Below are 17,081 nucleotides of genomic sequence, written 5' to 3' on the forward strand. Positions count from 1 at the left end.
TGCATGTTTTCAAGGAGTACTTTACTTCATTATATTATGATTCAATTTCTCTTTATATAATTAGAGGATGTCCAGTGGTTTAGATTGGTTAGAACACAATGTAAGTGTGTTCAGGGTTTATAAATACATTTAAATAGCATATGGTTTTTATTTTTTAAAGATTTTATTTATTTATTCGATAGAGATAGAGACAGTCAGCGAGAGAGGGAACACAAGCAGGGGGAGTGGGAGAGGAAGAAGCAGGCTCACAGCGGAGGAGCCTGATGTGGGGCTTGATCCCAGAATGCCGGGATCACGCCCTGAGCCGAAGGCAGACGCTTAACCGCTGTGCCACCCAGGTGCCCCAGCATATGGTTTTTTATCCTGTTTAGTAGTTTTATAAAGAATTAATATTTTATAACTTGTATTTCTTTATGTGCTTTACATCCATTAAGTGAAGTTACATATTTTAACTGAAGAATAGGAATTATTAGCAATAGTATTGGGATTAATTAGAAAGTTAGTAGAAATGAATTTAGGGACTAAATATTTATTTATTTATTTAATTTATTTATTTTTAAGATTTTATTTATTTATTTGACAGAGAGATAGCGAGGGAGAGAGAGAGTACACAAGCAGGGGGAGTGGCAGGCAGAAGGAGAGGGAGAAGCAGACCCCTCACTGAGTAGGAAGCTGGATGAGGGGCTCGATCTCAGGACCCTGAGATCACGACCTGAGCTGAAGGCAAACGCTTAACCAACTGAGCCATCCAGGCTCCCCTATGGACTTAATATTTAAAAATAATCAGATGGTGCATGTATTGTAGCCAGAACTATATTAGAAAAAAATATATAAATGTATTAAAATAGTTTGAAAAATTTTAAGTTTTAAAATATATGGACATTCATCACAGTCATTTATAGGACCTTTACCTTTATAATCGGATTTACAAAAATAGCTATATTCATTGTATAACACATTCAGGAAAATACTTACAAATATACTTAAGTCTTTTGGTGCTTTTCTTTAGTAGTGAGACCTTCTGTAATTTCTATTGATGACGTGTTCTCAGTTTGGACTTAATTATTTAAATTCCAGGGGCACCTGGGTGGCTCAGTCAGTTAGGCATCTGCCTTCGGCTTGGGTCATGATCCCAGGTCCTAGGATCAGGACTGAATTGGGCTCCCTGCTCCACGGGGCGCCTGCTTCTCCCTCTTCCTCTGCCTGCCACTCCCCCTCCTGTTCTCTCTCTTTCTCTCTAATAAATAAATAAAATCTTTAAATTCTAACCTATAATTTAAATGCATTTGCTTATCTGTATGTATTTGTTCAAAAATTTCTTAATAATACTTTTTAAAAACAATTTCTTTAAATCTTGAGACATGACTTATATTAGCGAAAGGGCATAGAACTTGAATCATAAGACTCGGATTAGAGTCCTAATTTTGCCATTCGATCAGCTAGAAGATCTTTGGCAAGTCATTTAACCTTATTGAATGTCAATTTTTTTCATCTGTGAGGTAGAAATTTCTCTTGTAGTCTTGGTATAAAAATCAAATAAATGGATAAAAAAGTACATTATAAGTTTAAAGGCACTATTTGAATTTGAAGTAATATGAAATATATTTAATATTTTATTCAGATCCTCCCCCAAGGACATATAGGGCTTTCAAGGATAATTTCTATACTCTCATCTGACTATTTTGTTGATGTTTTAGAAGGGTTCAAAATTGACATGGTAATAGGTAAAATAATAAGAGCCATATGGCCATATTTTATAATAATTACTTTGCTGTGTCACCCCATCCTAGTGCACAAAGCTATTATACTTCATAGCCTACATGAAGAATTATTTTCGATGTCAGAAATAAGATAGAACTATGAATACCTTTATATACACACAGACACACACATTTTTATTTATTTATTTTTTGCCATATGGTCATTTTCTTTTAATATAATATGTATAAAGAGTTGTATAATGGTCTTTGTTAAAACACTATGGCAGGCATGAAAATCTAAAAAGATGGAATCCAGCAGAAGGCTCTCAGTGCTTCCGGCAAGGGAATGCATCATCTTGCATTGTAAATGTACACTCCATGTTGGTCTCTAACAAACATTGGAAAGGGAAGCTTCTTTGATGTTGCCTCTGGTTCCATTTTATATTTAACTGATTTTTAAGTTTTTTAAAATATTTCAGGCTTTTACAGTCAACTGAGCTATAAATTCAGTAGTATTCTTAAACCTCTAGTCAAATTCTATAGAAACTAACTCCAGTTTTGCTTGATACCTCTAGCAAGGAATTCAGGGTGAACCTCATGAGGTAACCAGTTCTTTTTGAGTAGTTTTATTTTCAAGCAATTGTTCTTTCTTCTCACCAAACGTTTGTCTTCCTTTACCCTCCATTCCATTCACCAGTCCTATTACTTATCTCTACAGCCCACGAAATGACCCAAAAGTTTTGTCACCCCTAACAGACCCTTCATTTGAACATGGCCACATTCCCCTTTAGACCATATGTTCAGATTCTGGATCCTTTTGTTTCTTTCAGGAAGAAAATGTCAAAACTGTCCTGATGAACCCAAATATTGCATCGGTGCAAACCAACGAGGTGGGCTTAAAGCAAGCAGATACTGTCTACTTTCTCCCCATCACCCCTCATTTTGTCACAGAGGTCATCAAGGCGGAACGGCCAGATGGGTTAATTCTAGGCATGGGTGGCCAGACAGCTCTGAACTGCGGTGAGTTCTTTTAAGTTTAATTGAAGAGTTTTGGCCCATGCACTTATGTGTAATATTTTTGTTTGACTCTAACAATTATGCTCTGTGTGTTCATAAAAGCTTTTCTTTAATATGTGAGGAAGCAGTTAGCAAACAGCCACCTGAAAATGTCATATGATAAATATTACCGGTTTATTCACAAAACAGCTGAGGTACAAAAAGAAACCTCTTACTTCAATGCTCTGGGGTGGCCAAGTGAGATCTCCGGGCTCCGTTTCAGCATATTGCTTTTCTTTGTTACCGGTGAGACCCTGAGAACTATTATGAATAAAAAAATGAGAATTAACATTGATTAAATTCTTTGTGCTTTTACATGTTGGCCCAGTAGCATTTGACTTTCACATATATTTTCATGATAACATAGATTAGTCTCTCCACCATCCCTTCATGAATCTGCTGAGTTCAAAACTCTGTCCTTTTTACAAGGCTTCTAATCTTTGGAGCTAGATCATGAATGAGAATCTCATGAACTAGTTGGGGTGAGCAGTATTTGAAGTAATTTATATGTCAAATATAAAAGTCTTAGGCAAAGTCAGATGGCATTAGTGGAAACATTATTTTGATGATTTTTAACACAGATAGATACCTACATCACTGGGCTTATTTAAATAAGAGAATCTTGTTATAGGATTGGACCTTAGAAGGAAAGGGAATATGCTAAAATCTAGAGGTTCACTGTATCTTATGATTTTTTCAATGAGGATAATAAAAACCATTTGGAGAAGGTGGTAATATAAGTAATGTCACCAGCAACATACTTGGCTAGAATGTCTTCAGAATTTCTCTTTCAATTTTTTTTTTTTTTTTTAAATCTTAAGCACACTTCTATTGTGGAATGTGGTGGCTTCTTCGAGTTAATTTTAAGGTTCAAAAAAGTTGTATTTCAGGTATATGTTAAAAAAGACATAAGAGTTTGCAATTTTAAAAACTGATTATATTTGGTTCTTCTGTAGGAGTGGAACTATTCAAGAGAGGTGTACTCAAGGAGTACGGTGTGAAAGTCCTGGGGACCTCAGTTGAATCCATTATGGCCACAGAAGACAGGCAGCTGTTCTCAGACAAACTAAATGAAATTAATGAAAAGATTGCTCCAAGCTTTGCAGTGGAATCGGTAAGGAATCTTGTTTTGGAGAAGCAAGACCATTATTTGTCTTATGTTATAGGGAGGGTGATTTGTCATGCCTAAAAATAATAGCTAAATTATTGTATTTGCATGTATTACCTTCCAGAAATGTGTTAGTACCTCAGAAACTTTATGTATTAATTGCAACATTCCATGCTGAAATGTTTGGGATAGGTGTTTATATTTTATGAGAAGAGAAGCAAAAGCCCAGAGACAAAATAATTTATCAATGGTTGAAGTGCCGCTGAATATCAAATCTCCTGAATTAAAATAGAAAACCATGTCAGCTTACAATGCCAAAGTGATTTTTACTTTCTGGGATCAGTTACATATCTTGTATGTGCAAATCACCTGCAAATGGGGAATGATTGGATTAAAATTTTCTAGTTAGAATGGAATAAACATTTAAAAATGAAATCATCTAGAAAAAGCCATCGGAGCTCATAAATGAGATTCGCGACTGAGAAACTTGTGGCTTAGATGTTTAGAGAGGAAAGATTATTTTGCCTTTTTGTTCATCATTTTCAGCTATAGCCTGTGCTTATTGATAGGCTGTTTCAAGGTACCAAGATAAAGTTGGCTTGCATACTTGCATCTGTTTTTGTCCCTGACTTTATTCCTGATTTCAGACATATAATCAATGAAGTGGGTATTCTGGAGGCAGTTTTTGATGCAAATTTCCCATTGCAAAAGTAGGCAAATCCTTAGGGAAAATGGCAAGTACTGCTGGGACAACTAAAATGGGCCCTGTATGTTTCAGAAAAGAATGCTACCAAGTACATACTATGTTGCAGAACTGTCAGTCAGGAAGAGTCCCAGGATAGCTCTGCTGAACATTTGGAAAGCTCCTGCCATACATTTATTCTTTCATTGCCAGGTTTAATTATGTCCTTGCTTCCTCAGGATGAGAAACAGGCATATGGGAAAGGTGTAATTACATTCCCATTGGTAGTGTAATAATATTCCATGACAGAAAAATATAGCCACCATATGTTGTATTCTGTAAGTAAAAAAAAAAAAAATCCAAGCTTCTGGGACTACTCTGACTGAACTTGAAAAATAAAAACTCTCTTTCAATACAGTATTCCTAATGGCCTATTGCAATAATATCAAGTTCGTTTCAGCAGAACACTTTGTATCATTAAGAGATGAAGACTTTTAGATTGAATTTAAAAATTCAGTATGGATCCCATTCTCAAATTCATAATGATTATTTTAGTTTGGGCTATTGTTTCATTTTTTTATATGGCAAAATGAAATTTACAACACAAAGATAAAAGAAAGCCATTACTGTGTATTAAAAAAATCCTAGAATTTTACTCAAAATTTGTAAAACAGCACTTGTTTTTAGAAGGAAATGAAGGAAAAATACAGCATTTCTATAGTCGTTTTCCCCAAAGAAACTGATTTACCTGAATTGCTATACCCTCTTGATGTGGTCTTTTCTACTAGTGTGGTCGCTTTTAAAACTTCGAGTCTTTCTTGTTGGTAGATCGAGGATGCTCTTAAAGCAGCAGACACTATTGGCTACCCAGTGATGATCCGTTCTGCCTATGCCCTGGGTGGGTTAGGCTCAGGCATCTGTCCCACTAAGGAGGTCTTACTGGACCTCAGCACAAAGGTATGTATTTTCACGGACCAAATTCTTACCAACCAAGAAAATGGATTTGATATGCTCTTTCAGTTAGAGAAAGTTATGTAGATGAAAAATGACCTTTTCTCTATTATTAAACCACTGTCGTTTTCTAAGAGTGTTGTTCAAAAGAAAGTGCTTTTGGAAGGGAAATGCAGTGCAGTTATTGACATCGAAACACAGCATCAACCCAGACAGTCCTAGAAAACTAATGGTCGCTCTGACTAATGGTGATCGTGCTAACGGATGATGGTCACTCCATCTTTATTGCACTATTTGATTTCAGTGGTATAAACTCAATTCAATTCCATCTCCCTCTGCTTCAGAATTTGTTCCCAAACACCCATCGTGCTAAAATACATTTTAGTGATTAAAAAAATGAATATAATACCCCATTTTCTATTATTTTTTGAATTAATATGACATGGATGACATCTAAAGTGAAACAAAACACATTGAGTAGTTTGGCTTTCCCTCAAATTCAGGTGTGTAAAATACATACAATATAAACCTCTTAGCATCATAAATGAGTGAGCTCTCTGTCAACTGCCACACACTCATATAAGCAAAACTGAGATTTGAGTCTTCAAAACTTATGTTCTATCAAAATCACTTTAACATATTACTGAATAGTTCTTAAGTATGAAAAGAAAATTAAGAAATGTTCCAAAAAATAAATTAGACAATATAGAAGAAAACATGCTCCACGAAAGCAGAGAATTTTGCCCACGCTCTCTTCTCACTGAATGGAACAATGCCTGGTGATGTGGGGTCACAATAATTGCTGGCTGAATGAATAAATATGTGTATAGCCAAGAGGCTCATGTAACTTTCATGGTGGTTGTGGACGTGAATCTGATAGAATTGTTATGAGGGCTACATTGGGGAGTGCTGAGTAAATACCAAGCACAGCTTCTATCTGTCTTTACTTACTCTTTAGAGTGAAACAAAATGCGTCCCTTGAATTGTTGACATAGGATTTTGAGAACAGATAAATAAAATTAAATATATTTAAACATATATAATGACAAACTTACATGTCAACAACTTGGATTTAGTGTTTCTGAAGTTGCCAAAACAAACCCCCCAAAAAGGAAAAATATATCAATATAAATATTTCTTGTTTCCATTCTGGAGTTATGAATCATGTATTTAAAGAAAACACATGTTTATAGAGGTAACTTTTTTCCTCTAGTATATTAGATGTTTCCAATATTTTTAATATTAGTAATCTCATTATTACTCCCAGTAGTGACAATGTGTATTCTTTATTAAAAAAATATATTTTTACAGTGTAAAAATACTGAATACTGAATTGTCTAAAAATGTTTACATAGAAAACAATTTTGGAATGGGATAGTTTTTAATTATTTAAATTCCTCTAAAATAATCAATAGGACATTGAATTTTTTTTGAAAACCTAGCCTTTCCCTTGAAATAATTACTTTTATTATTAATTTCTAAACTACTTCTTATTCTCTTGAGATTATATTTAGCACCTTTAGAAGCTGCATTAACTTATCTAGGTCTCAAAGTTAGTCTTTTGTGTAAAATCTGAGACTGGAAAGAAGGAATTTTGAGGCAACAGGTGAATTTGATCTCAATTGGCCTTGTGTCCAAACACCCAGCCTAGTCCATTAGAATGCAGAGAGCTTTCCCCAATCCATACCCTTTGTTTCCCAGATTTCCTCTTTTAGCATGCAATCCTAATGACAAATGAATCATTATTAAATTGTTAATGCTGGCTACAGAGTTTTCTAACCACTTTGAAAACCTCATGATAGGCAGCTGTGGGGACAAATGTGTTACATTTTCAGTTGCACATGGGGGAGCCTGTAGTGTTGACTGAGATTAAAAAGATAGTGTTGAGATACATTAAAAAAAACAAAAAACAAAAAAACACACACACACACACACACACACACACACACACACACACCCCGAACTAACATTGAGTTATTTCATTATACTGCCTGCTAATAATTTGAAAAAATTCAGAGTACTTTCCCCAGTTGCTTTGTCTTCCTTTTGTACTGCCGTTGCAAATCAAAAGTATTAGAGACAAAGGGGGACATTTCTGTCTCGGATTTTCAGCCACTAAATGTCCTAAGGTCAGAGACTGCCTCTTTCATATTTTGGGTTCAGTAGTCTACCCACCAGTGGGTACTCAGTAAATATGAAATGATAATTATACTAATTCATATCTGTTTAATCAGGCATACGTGATATATGACTCAGGGTATTTAAGCACTTATGTGGTGATTAACCATAATAATAGTCGCATATGATCCTTCTAATTCACAAGTTTCATATGCCATCTTGGCTAACTGTTTACAACCATCATTATCTCCTTTCTTCTCCTCATCAACATCAACTGACTTCTATTGTGTATGTCACTGCACAAAGCACTCTCAGCTATTTTAGAGAAAACCAGAGTCTTTAGAGTTATTTTTCCATATTTATTTGCACTTATCACATTTTCTGGTTTTACAGAAGCCTTGCTGCTGAAATAATTCCATTTCCCTCTGCCTGATTGCTCAATTATTTTCTCTTTTTCCTAAATTAGTTTGATTTAATGTCATATCAGCACTTTGAATGGCAAGCCTCAATAATGTAAATCAAGCATATTCACTGCAGGATGCTATTCCTAGTACCTCCCTGATTTTCTGAGACATTGTGCCTTCTGGAGCATAGAGGAGGATGGAGACTAGGCTTCAGACTTCGACACTGACCAAGATTTAGGCCAGGGCACTTTGCCAAATCTCCGTGTTTAAACCAGTGCTTTTCCTTACTCTTTGATATCTTTTGTCACCAATTTCCAGGCCTTTGCTATGACCAACCAGATTCTGGTGGAGAGGTCAGTGACAGGTTGGAAAGAAATAGAATATGAAGTGGTTCGAGATGCTGATGACAATTGCGTCACTGTCTGTAACATGGAAAATGTCGATGCCATGGGTGTTCATACAGGTAGGCAAAGAATCTTCAGGAATTATAGTATTGCCTTCAGCTCATGATTCTGACAACCCATAGCTGTCTTTATTAAGTTCTTTTCTTTAAATTACTATTCTTAGCTGACAGACTAGTGATAAAATTTTACACAAAATAGTATTTCACGGTATTAAAAATAACCTCACATTCATTTTGATCTTCACAAAAACCCTGTGAAATAAGGCACGTATTATCCTGATTTCATTTGAGGAAGAGGTCAAATTTAAGTAGTGATGGTAAAATCTGTAAGACTTGGTGTTGAGAAGTAAGAAATGAGGTTAAGAAGGCTTGAATCAGACAAGGGTATTAGTTACCAAGTGAATGAGAAAATAGCCACAAGTAATAGAAATAGGTGAAACAGGTTTTTTAGAAAGAGAAACTAATTAGATGAGAGGGCAAAAATGATGACTTAGGATTTAGAAACGCTAACTTTGAGGCATGGGTGGAATTCTCAAGAAGAGCGTTGATAATATGGACCCGGAATTTAAGAAAAGGGGATACAAGTAAAGTAGTTGGATACAAAGTCATTGGGAGTCATTGGTATGAAGGACATGATTGAAGCTGGAAGCAGAGACTAAGTATTCAAGGGCACAGGCATAGAAAGAAAGACAATAGGGTCAAGGACTGAACATGGGAACTGTTTCGGTTTACAGGACATGAGTAAGAGGAAGGGTTAGTGTTGAAGAGAAAGAAGGGAGTGATAGGAAGAAAACCAGGGTGGTACACTACCAAGTAAGCCAACAGAAGAAAATATTTTATAAAAGATCGTTGGTTTTGGCTGTAGCAAATGCTGTGAAAGGTCAAGAATTAGGATTTTAATGTGGGTTTTTGGATGTTCAAAAGGACAGTTTCAATGCAAAGTTGGGTATGGGAGCCGTATTGAAAAGAATTATATGGCAATGAAGGATATGCAGAATTGGGAAACTTTCAAGTTAGTCCTGTAAAGAATAAGAGAGATGTTCTTCTGATTGGCAGCGTAGGGAGAGGGGCTTCTTGAGCCAGGAGAAATCTGAGCCTGTTTGTGGGTGGAAGGAATGGTGACTAAAGATTAAGAGATTAAAGATACAAGGGCTATGATTAGAGAGGATTAAGACAATGGGAAGGGATGAGATGTGGAAAACAGAGGGATGAGCCAGTCTGGGTGAAAAGGAGGATGATCATTTATAGAGGGAGAACTTGAGAGAGAGAGATTTTGAGATGAAGAGCAGAGAAATTGAAGAAGTTAGCATCAATCTGAAAAGTAGATGACTGAGGCCTTGATAGCTAGATGAACTAGGAAAGGATTAGAGGGGTTTCTCTCAATAATGGGTCAGAGTAATACAGGCAGAACAAGACTCAGAGGGAAGAGTATCTGATGTGCCTTATATGTATTGCCTTGAGACAGTTATTTCCCCAACAAACGCTTAGACTAATCTGTGTCTTGTATCACATAAATAGATTAAGTTGCTAAAGTTAGTTATTTAGATATGCTACCAAATAACAAGTGTTGCTTGGATGTACAGGTGATTCCGTTGTCGTGGCCCCTGCCCAGACCCTCTCCAATGCGGAGTTTCAGATGCTGAGACGTTCTTCAATCAATGTTGTTCGCCACCTGGGCATTGTGGGTGAATGCAACATTCAGTTTGCTCTTCATCCTACCTCAATGGAGTACTGCATCATTGAAGTGAATGCCAGGTTGTCCCGAAGCTCTGCCCTGGCCTCGAAGGCCACTGGGTAAGATCAGAATGATTGACCATGTGTTTGCAGATTCTTCACAGATAGTTTTGGAAAACTGACAGCTAGTGGAAGACTGAGCTGCATTTACAAGCTATCGTCCCCTTTTCTATATGCTGGCTGCAAATCATTTAGGACCCTAAGGACGTGGTTATTAATGAGCTTGCTGCCAGATTGAGGCAAATGATCTTGCTAGCTGGCTTTGTTTGCTGGCTAATCATAAACTAATCAAAATCTGGGTGGTCAGAGCAGGCTGCAAAAAATCTGCTTCCTAATTGCACTTTGCAGATATTGTTAAAACGTGAAAATTAATTCTCAATTTTAGTCCTCAACTGGTTTCTTCAGGTGTATAGTAAATGGTAGGCAAATAGTATAGTTTACTTGATTCAAGCATTCAATAAAACTTTATTTTCGCAAAACTCCACAGGACCAAACATTGTAGGGTTTTTCTGTAGATAAATATTGCAACCAAATAAATGAATTTGGTACCAAATAAATGAATTTAAAACCTGCCGGCGAGCATAATTGGAGGGAACATTAACTAGTTCCTTTTTCTATTAATATACTTAGCATATGGCATTTAAATTACATGGCATTTAAGTGAACAAAATAATTACCTGTGAAGATTTTTTTCTGTTTAATATGCTCTGCAGTGCTGTGTGGAGTGCAGTGAAGTGTTGCCCTAAGCAAGAGTCAGGAGACCTGAGTTCTCCTTCTAATTTTCGTATTGACTTTGGACACATCACTTATTGTCTCTATCAGTTTCCTCATCTGTCAGATGGCGAGATGTATTAAAAGGCTTATATGTAATTCTACAGTTCTGTGAATTATTTTCTCAAATACAATTACCCAAACTATCCAGTCAAGTTCCTCAAGTGTTAGTTTTGTAAGCAGTCCTTAGTTCAAAAATAATTTGGAGACAGAACAAGGACCCAAGCTTGCAATGACTACATTTTCTGACTGGTGCCTACCCCATAGTACCAGCTAACTCCACTGTCTTCCTAAGCGCAGCCATCTATGTATCTTTTCAAAAGAATATTTTGCAGATTCCTATCTTAGTGGAGGCTGTACACAAGTGAGCACTTTATGAAGGATGTCATTGATTTTGGATTAAAAGGTGAAAGTTGGCAGTTGTTGCACTGAACGTCAGGCATAGAGAGAGAATTCTTTCATGACCCGTGCCTCTCTACTTTATCATGACTCACATTGTTTTATAAGTGGCTATGAAATCTTCATAACAGAGAACCAGATGTGTTTTATAGCTTGAGGTAGAATAATACCAGAATTTCTAAGAAAGACCAGTTTGTGTTTTGAGCTGGTTTTTAATGCTCATTGCTGAAAGAAAAAGCAACAACTCCTCTTTTATAGCTATCCACTGGCATTCATCGCTGCAAAGATTGCCCTAGGAATCCCACTTCCAGAAATCAAGAATGTTGTATCGGGGAAGACATCAGCCTGCTTTGAACCTAGCCTGGATTACATGGTTACCAAGATTCCTCGCTGGGATCTTGACCGTTTTCATGGAACATCTAGCCGAATTGGTAGCTCTATGAAAAGTGTGGGAGAGGTGAGTCCTTGGTTTATTCCTCTATTTATTCTTGTTCTCAGTTATTTTGTCAAATTCTTAACATCCTTGAAAGTCTTCAGGTTGCTTGGATACTGGGTTCTTGATTAGAGGATATACGGGAATTTCATTTTCTCCATGGCGTTTCAACATCTCTCTGATTGTTAACATAAGGCATTTGTTACATGACCATTTAGTGGATCTTAAAAGATTCTATTAAAAGGAGAAGCTGTATAGGTGGATGTATAATATATTTGCACATATAAAAAACATATTTTCATAAATAACTGAGTTATAATGTGTTTTATAAACGAATCTAGAGAGTAACATGTTATAAAATGGTGTACCAAAAAGAACTCTGCACTGAGGTTAAGAATTCAGTTTTAATATATTCAGAGAAATTGTGGCTTTACCCTCCTTGGACCTCACTTTCTACATCTCTAAAAGAAAGGGGCTGGACTAGAAGATCTCTCAGGTCCCATCTACTCTAAAGTTTGAAATTAAGAAGAGCACAATGGGAATATGAAGCCCTCTTTCATTATATTGAAATGGTCTAAGCTTTTAGGACCTTTAGATTTTTCATAATGTCCTTTTTTATACTATTTGAAATTAAAATTAGCTTTTGATTATTCCATCTTCAAAGATGCAGTTCTGCTCTGTGCAGGAGGAAAGAAAGGAATTCAGACCCCTGCCTCCGACAGTCCCTCTCTTCCCTCCCCCATCTAGGGGTTTATTTCTTCTTGCATCCAGTTGGCTTGACATAAGTGGAGAGAGCATAAGCTTTGGAACCAAATGAGCTTGGGTTTTACTCTTGGTGTTGCCACTTACTAGTTAGAGACACTCACGCTGGTCCTCAGGTTTTCCATCTGAAAATTGGAGATGATAATACCTACCTTGGGGTGTTCTTATAAGGTTTAGGATTGATATATGTAAATATTTAGTAATGTCTTTTAAAGTAGATTCATAATGAAGCTCCAAAAAATGTATTTCGTTAGTATTGTTGTCATTGTTTATGGGTAGAATTTTGATTATCAGCAGCATGCATGAATCTCAATCATCTATCTATTTTATTTTAGGTCATCTCTGTCTCTATATGGCCAATTTAGGAGCTCTTGGTCTATGCCTAGATATCTAAGCTGGTTAGATTACAGAGCAAAGAACTATTTATGACCTATTGCTCTATATTCACCTTTATTTGTCCTATGTTACAGATTATAGCCTATCCTCAGACTAACTATTGCAGGAATGCATACCACCAATCACAGGAAGTGCAGCTTAAATCTATCAGCAATGCAGGAGAAAAGAAAAAAAAAAAAGACATTTTACTGATCAATCATATTCACACGTGAAAGGGAGTATTATTACTATTTTGGTTTCCTTAGTTTCCAAGATATTAATGCAAGATTTTAAAGTAATGACAGTTAAGGAAAACTTGACCTTTTACATTAAAATGTCTTACTAGTTGTAAAAAAACTGGTAGTCCTTCATAGCCGCTTTAAATCTTATTTTTTCTCTCATGCTTCATGGTGCACAATAGAATTAAAACTCAAATGCCACGGAAAGTTTTGTTGGTAGCTTTTCTGACAAATAAACAACTGTTACTTAGTTTATTTTGTGGAAAGTATCCCTTTCCGCATTGCTCACAGTAAAATTTATAGGCCAAAGAATATGAGATAATTTCTGTAATGTTTTCATTAGGGCTTATTATCCAAGGGACGTTTATTGTCAGTGAATATTTCCCATCATACATTTAATTCAACTCAAGTTAGGAAGTATTAACTGAGTTCTTACTCCATGCAAGACACAGTGAATATAAGATGTAGATAATTGTTACATATTATCTGCAGTTGGTAAGTTCAGAATACATAAATAGAACCAAATGTAATATGAATGTAACTGCAATGAAAGTTAAAATCAGTATACATACAGGTGCTTTGAGAGTGGAGAATAGGGCTAGGGTCCTGTTAGCTATTCCACTGAAAAATGGTGAGATTTTCACTTAATGAAGGTGAATATTAATAATATAAAATATTAAAAAGCACAAATTTTAATCAAACACAGTATGTACTCCTTTATTATTATACAGGTATGTTTGCTTTTCTTTTATTGAACATATTCCATACATTATTATGTACAGTATACTTACAAATAGTAATTTATGGTGAGTTACTTATGGAACCAGTTACTTTATGGCCAACTTTTAAATATGTAATACTTACAAATTGTATCAGATATTCCAGAAATATTTTCCTAATTTGAGAGTACCATAAAATATTCCATTTCTGGTAGTCTCTCTCATGCTTAGGCGAGCAAGTCCATGACCATATTGTATAACCCTTCTAAATACCACTGTGCCTTGGAAGGTGTTTATCTGAATTGGACTGTCATTTTATTTATCTCTGCTCTTGAGACTCTTCCTTACTTCTAATTAAATTGGGGGCAGCATGAAAGGTGATCTGTTTGGCTTTAGTGATCTTTGAATATGTGTCTTGTCACACAATTGACATGAAGGTTTACCAAACTGACATGAATGGGAATCTGGGTCTATTTGAGGAATCACGGAATTTTACTGAAGGCAGTATTATCACTGTTATTATTTTAAATTGGAGACCAAAAATGCACAGCCATCTATTATTCCATGGAAAGATTCAAAGACAGTGTTTATCCACTGAAAATAACTGGTTAGGCTTGAAGACAATTTAAGTTTAGTTCTGACATAACTTGTCCAAATGAAATCACCACATGGTCTTCCTAATTGATTAGTGTACAATCAGTTGTAAAGATTGTGGGAAGACACATCGAATTTGTCATGGGGAGTTTAGACTCCACCTACATTCAAAATCTGAATCTGTCAGTATTCTTTATGATTCTGAAGGTTTTATTAATATTAATGCTTAGTTATAAAGAAAGCCAACCTGTCTTGGATTGTGACTGATAACCCATTTAGAAATAGCTCTGTTTTTGTGTTAATATATGTCTGGCTTCTCTTCATTTGTTTTCTATTCTAAAGAACATCTGCATGAAAGCAAGATTTTATTAAGGGAGGGTCTATATGCTCATTCCACGTATTCCTTAGTTTAATATTATGGGCCAAAGCAGGTGCAGGGAATTTCCTTATCAGTCTCAGCAAATAAAGCTAAATTCCTGGTGTGGTAAAAGATTGACCGAATATTGTTAGACCCATTATATCAAAGGAGAGAGAAAGAAAAATAACAACAACACCTAAATTTGGGTAGTATTCTTCCTTATATATTTATTGTTCCTACTTCTTTTCTGAAAAACAGTCCATTTCTAGTTCTGTTTCAAATTCAAAATACATAAGCTCTTTCTTCAAATATAAGTTCTTAAATGTGCATTACAGGTCATGGCAATTGGTCGTACCTTTGAGGAGAGTTTCCAGAAAGCCTTACGAATGTGCCACCCATCTATAGATGGTTTCACTTCCCGTCTCCCGATGAACAAAGAATGGCCGTCCAACATGGATCTCAGAAAAGAGCTGGCTGAACCATCCAGCACCCGCATCTATGCCATTGCCAAGGTAATATGTGATAAGGGACCCAGAGCGAATATTTTCTTCAGAATATACCCAACCCAGACTTTATTTCTTCTATTTATTTTTTAAAAATATTTTATTTATTTATTAGAGAGAGAGACAGAGATAGCATGAGAGAGCACGAGTGGGGAGGAGAGGGAGAAGCAGGCTCCCCACTGAGCAGGGAACCTGACATGGGGCTGGGTCCCAGGATCTGGGATCATGAGCTGAGCTGAAGGCAGATGCTTAACACCCAGGCACCCTGCCAACCTGGACTTTAAAGTAAAACTGAAACACTGAAACTGAAGTGGTCATGAATTCAGGGATTTGAGGAGAAAATTTAATTACCCCGTTTTAAAAATTTGATTTGAGCCTGGACTGAAGAACATGTTGCAGGTTTAAAGGAAAATCACAAAGATAAAATGTTCCTTCCTTTTAGTTATATCTTATCAATACTCTTAAGTAGGTTTGATCATATTGACCTGCCATTTCCTATCCTTCTCATTACTTGTTCCTTGAAAATGTATAAAATTGTATTTTAGAAAAGAAGATGCATTAAATAGTATCATTTAGTATATGCTACCTCAGACTTTCGAATAATCTTCATTTGCTTCTTTTTCTGTGTTTAAATAACAATGACTATAAAGATCTTCCATGATTATAGGCTTTTCTGTGTAATTATTTTATTGGTCTTACTTTTAGAAGAAAAAAAGCCCCACATTTCTCACTTCCACCCCCTAGTTCCCTTTTATGCAAATTAAATGCCATATTAATCTCCTCTCCTGTTTACTATGCAGAGGGTTTTGAAGTTTCAGCTCATCTGATTTTATAAAAGGTGACTTGGGCAGCTGGGACCTGTCTGGTCAGAAATCCCTGAATGGCTTTTTGACATTTAAGAAAGCTTAGGCATTAATCCTCCAACAGTATCAAAAACCACACTGGAGCTACAAAGCCCCGCTGACCATTTTATATGTGCATGTGTGCATGTGGGACGGGTTGATGAAAATATGAATTTTGTCTTTAAAGAGGAAATCTGTCTTTGTAATTTGCCTTTCTAGCAACAAAAATGCTGTGAGTGATTTTGAACTCATTGCAACTTTCATGTCCGTATACCTAGAGTCCTGCTGAGAGAGGAGAAGGGGAGGGAAAGTTTCCTTCGTTGCATATAATGTATACTCTCTTCACCTTTATGGTTTCTAAATGCAGAATATTAAGTTCCATTGAAATTCTGGCAGATGCTAGTGTCTTTTGATGGACATTTCTCAATATTGAGTTTCAAGGTAATAGAGAATTAACATTTTTCAGTGGGAGGTGGGTGATAGTAGCTATGAGAGGCTATTACAGAGAGCCATTTCACCTTCTTTATTGTTCTTATTTCAGTCTTTTGTTTAAAAAAAGCATTCTACCATATTCATATGTGTAGATATACATATGATTTTTTTCTTTCCAGACAAAGGGCAGTAAATGCATTTTTTTCCCTAAGCCTAGTAATCATGCTTGTGCCATTTTGAGGCGAATGAAAAAGGGAAGTATTTCCAAGTTCTTGGCAAGGCTGTAAAGCTCAAGCAAATCTTTCATTCTTTTCTAACAGACTTAAAAGGATGAGCATTCAGGGGAAATGTGTGGAGGTCCTTTCTCGCACAGAACACCCTATGTATGAGCAAGAAGTGCAGGGTCTGAGGTATAAATTCTTGTTGCCAGAGTGCCGGCAGAAGGAACTGATTTTTGTTTGTTAGAGGTCATCAGTACTGTTCATTGCCCCAGCAACC

At 36.1% G+C, this 17,081-nt stretch overlaps 1 protein-coding gene across 1 annotated transcript in view; it reads left to right on the forward strand.

The window, feature by feature from the left end:
• Positions 1 to 17,081, forward strand: part of CPS1 (carbamoyl-phosphate synthase 1) — a 130,058-nt gene that overhangs the window by 50,258 nt on the left and 62,719 nt on the right. The window contains exons 14-20 of the mRNA XM_002922357.4: positions 2,531 to 2,720; positions 3,713 to 3,870; positions 5,375 to 5,503; positions 8,338 to 8,482; positions 10,006 to 10,216; positions 11,585 to 11,783; positions 15,142 to 15,318. Of these exons, the coding sequence (XP_002922403.1) occupies positions 2,531 to 2,720; positions 3,713 to 3,870; positions 5,375 to 5,503; positions 8,338 to 8,482; positions 10,006 to 10,216; positions 11,585 to 11,783; positions 15,142 to 15,318 (1,209 nt within the window). The remainder of the gene's footprint in view (positions 1 to 2,530; positions 2,721 to 3,712; positions 3,871 to 5,374; positions 5,504 to 8,337; positions 8,483 to 10,005; positions 10,217 to 11,584; positions 11,784 to 15,141; positions 15,319 to 17,081) is intronic.

Source organism: Ailuropoda melanoleuca, chromosome 2, assembly GCF_002007445.2.
Source record: "Ailuropoda melanoleuca isolate Jingjing chromosome 2, ASM200744v2, whole genome shotgun sequence".
Classification (NCBI taxonomy): domain Eukaryota; kingdom Metazoa; phylum Chordata; class Mammalia; order Carnivora; family Ursidae; genus Ailuropoda; species Ailuropoda melanoleuca.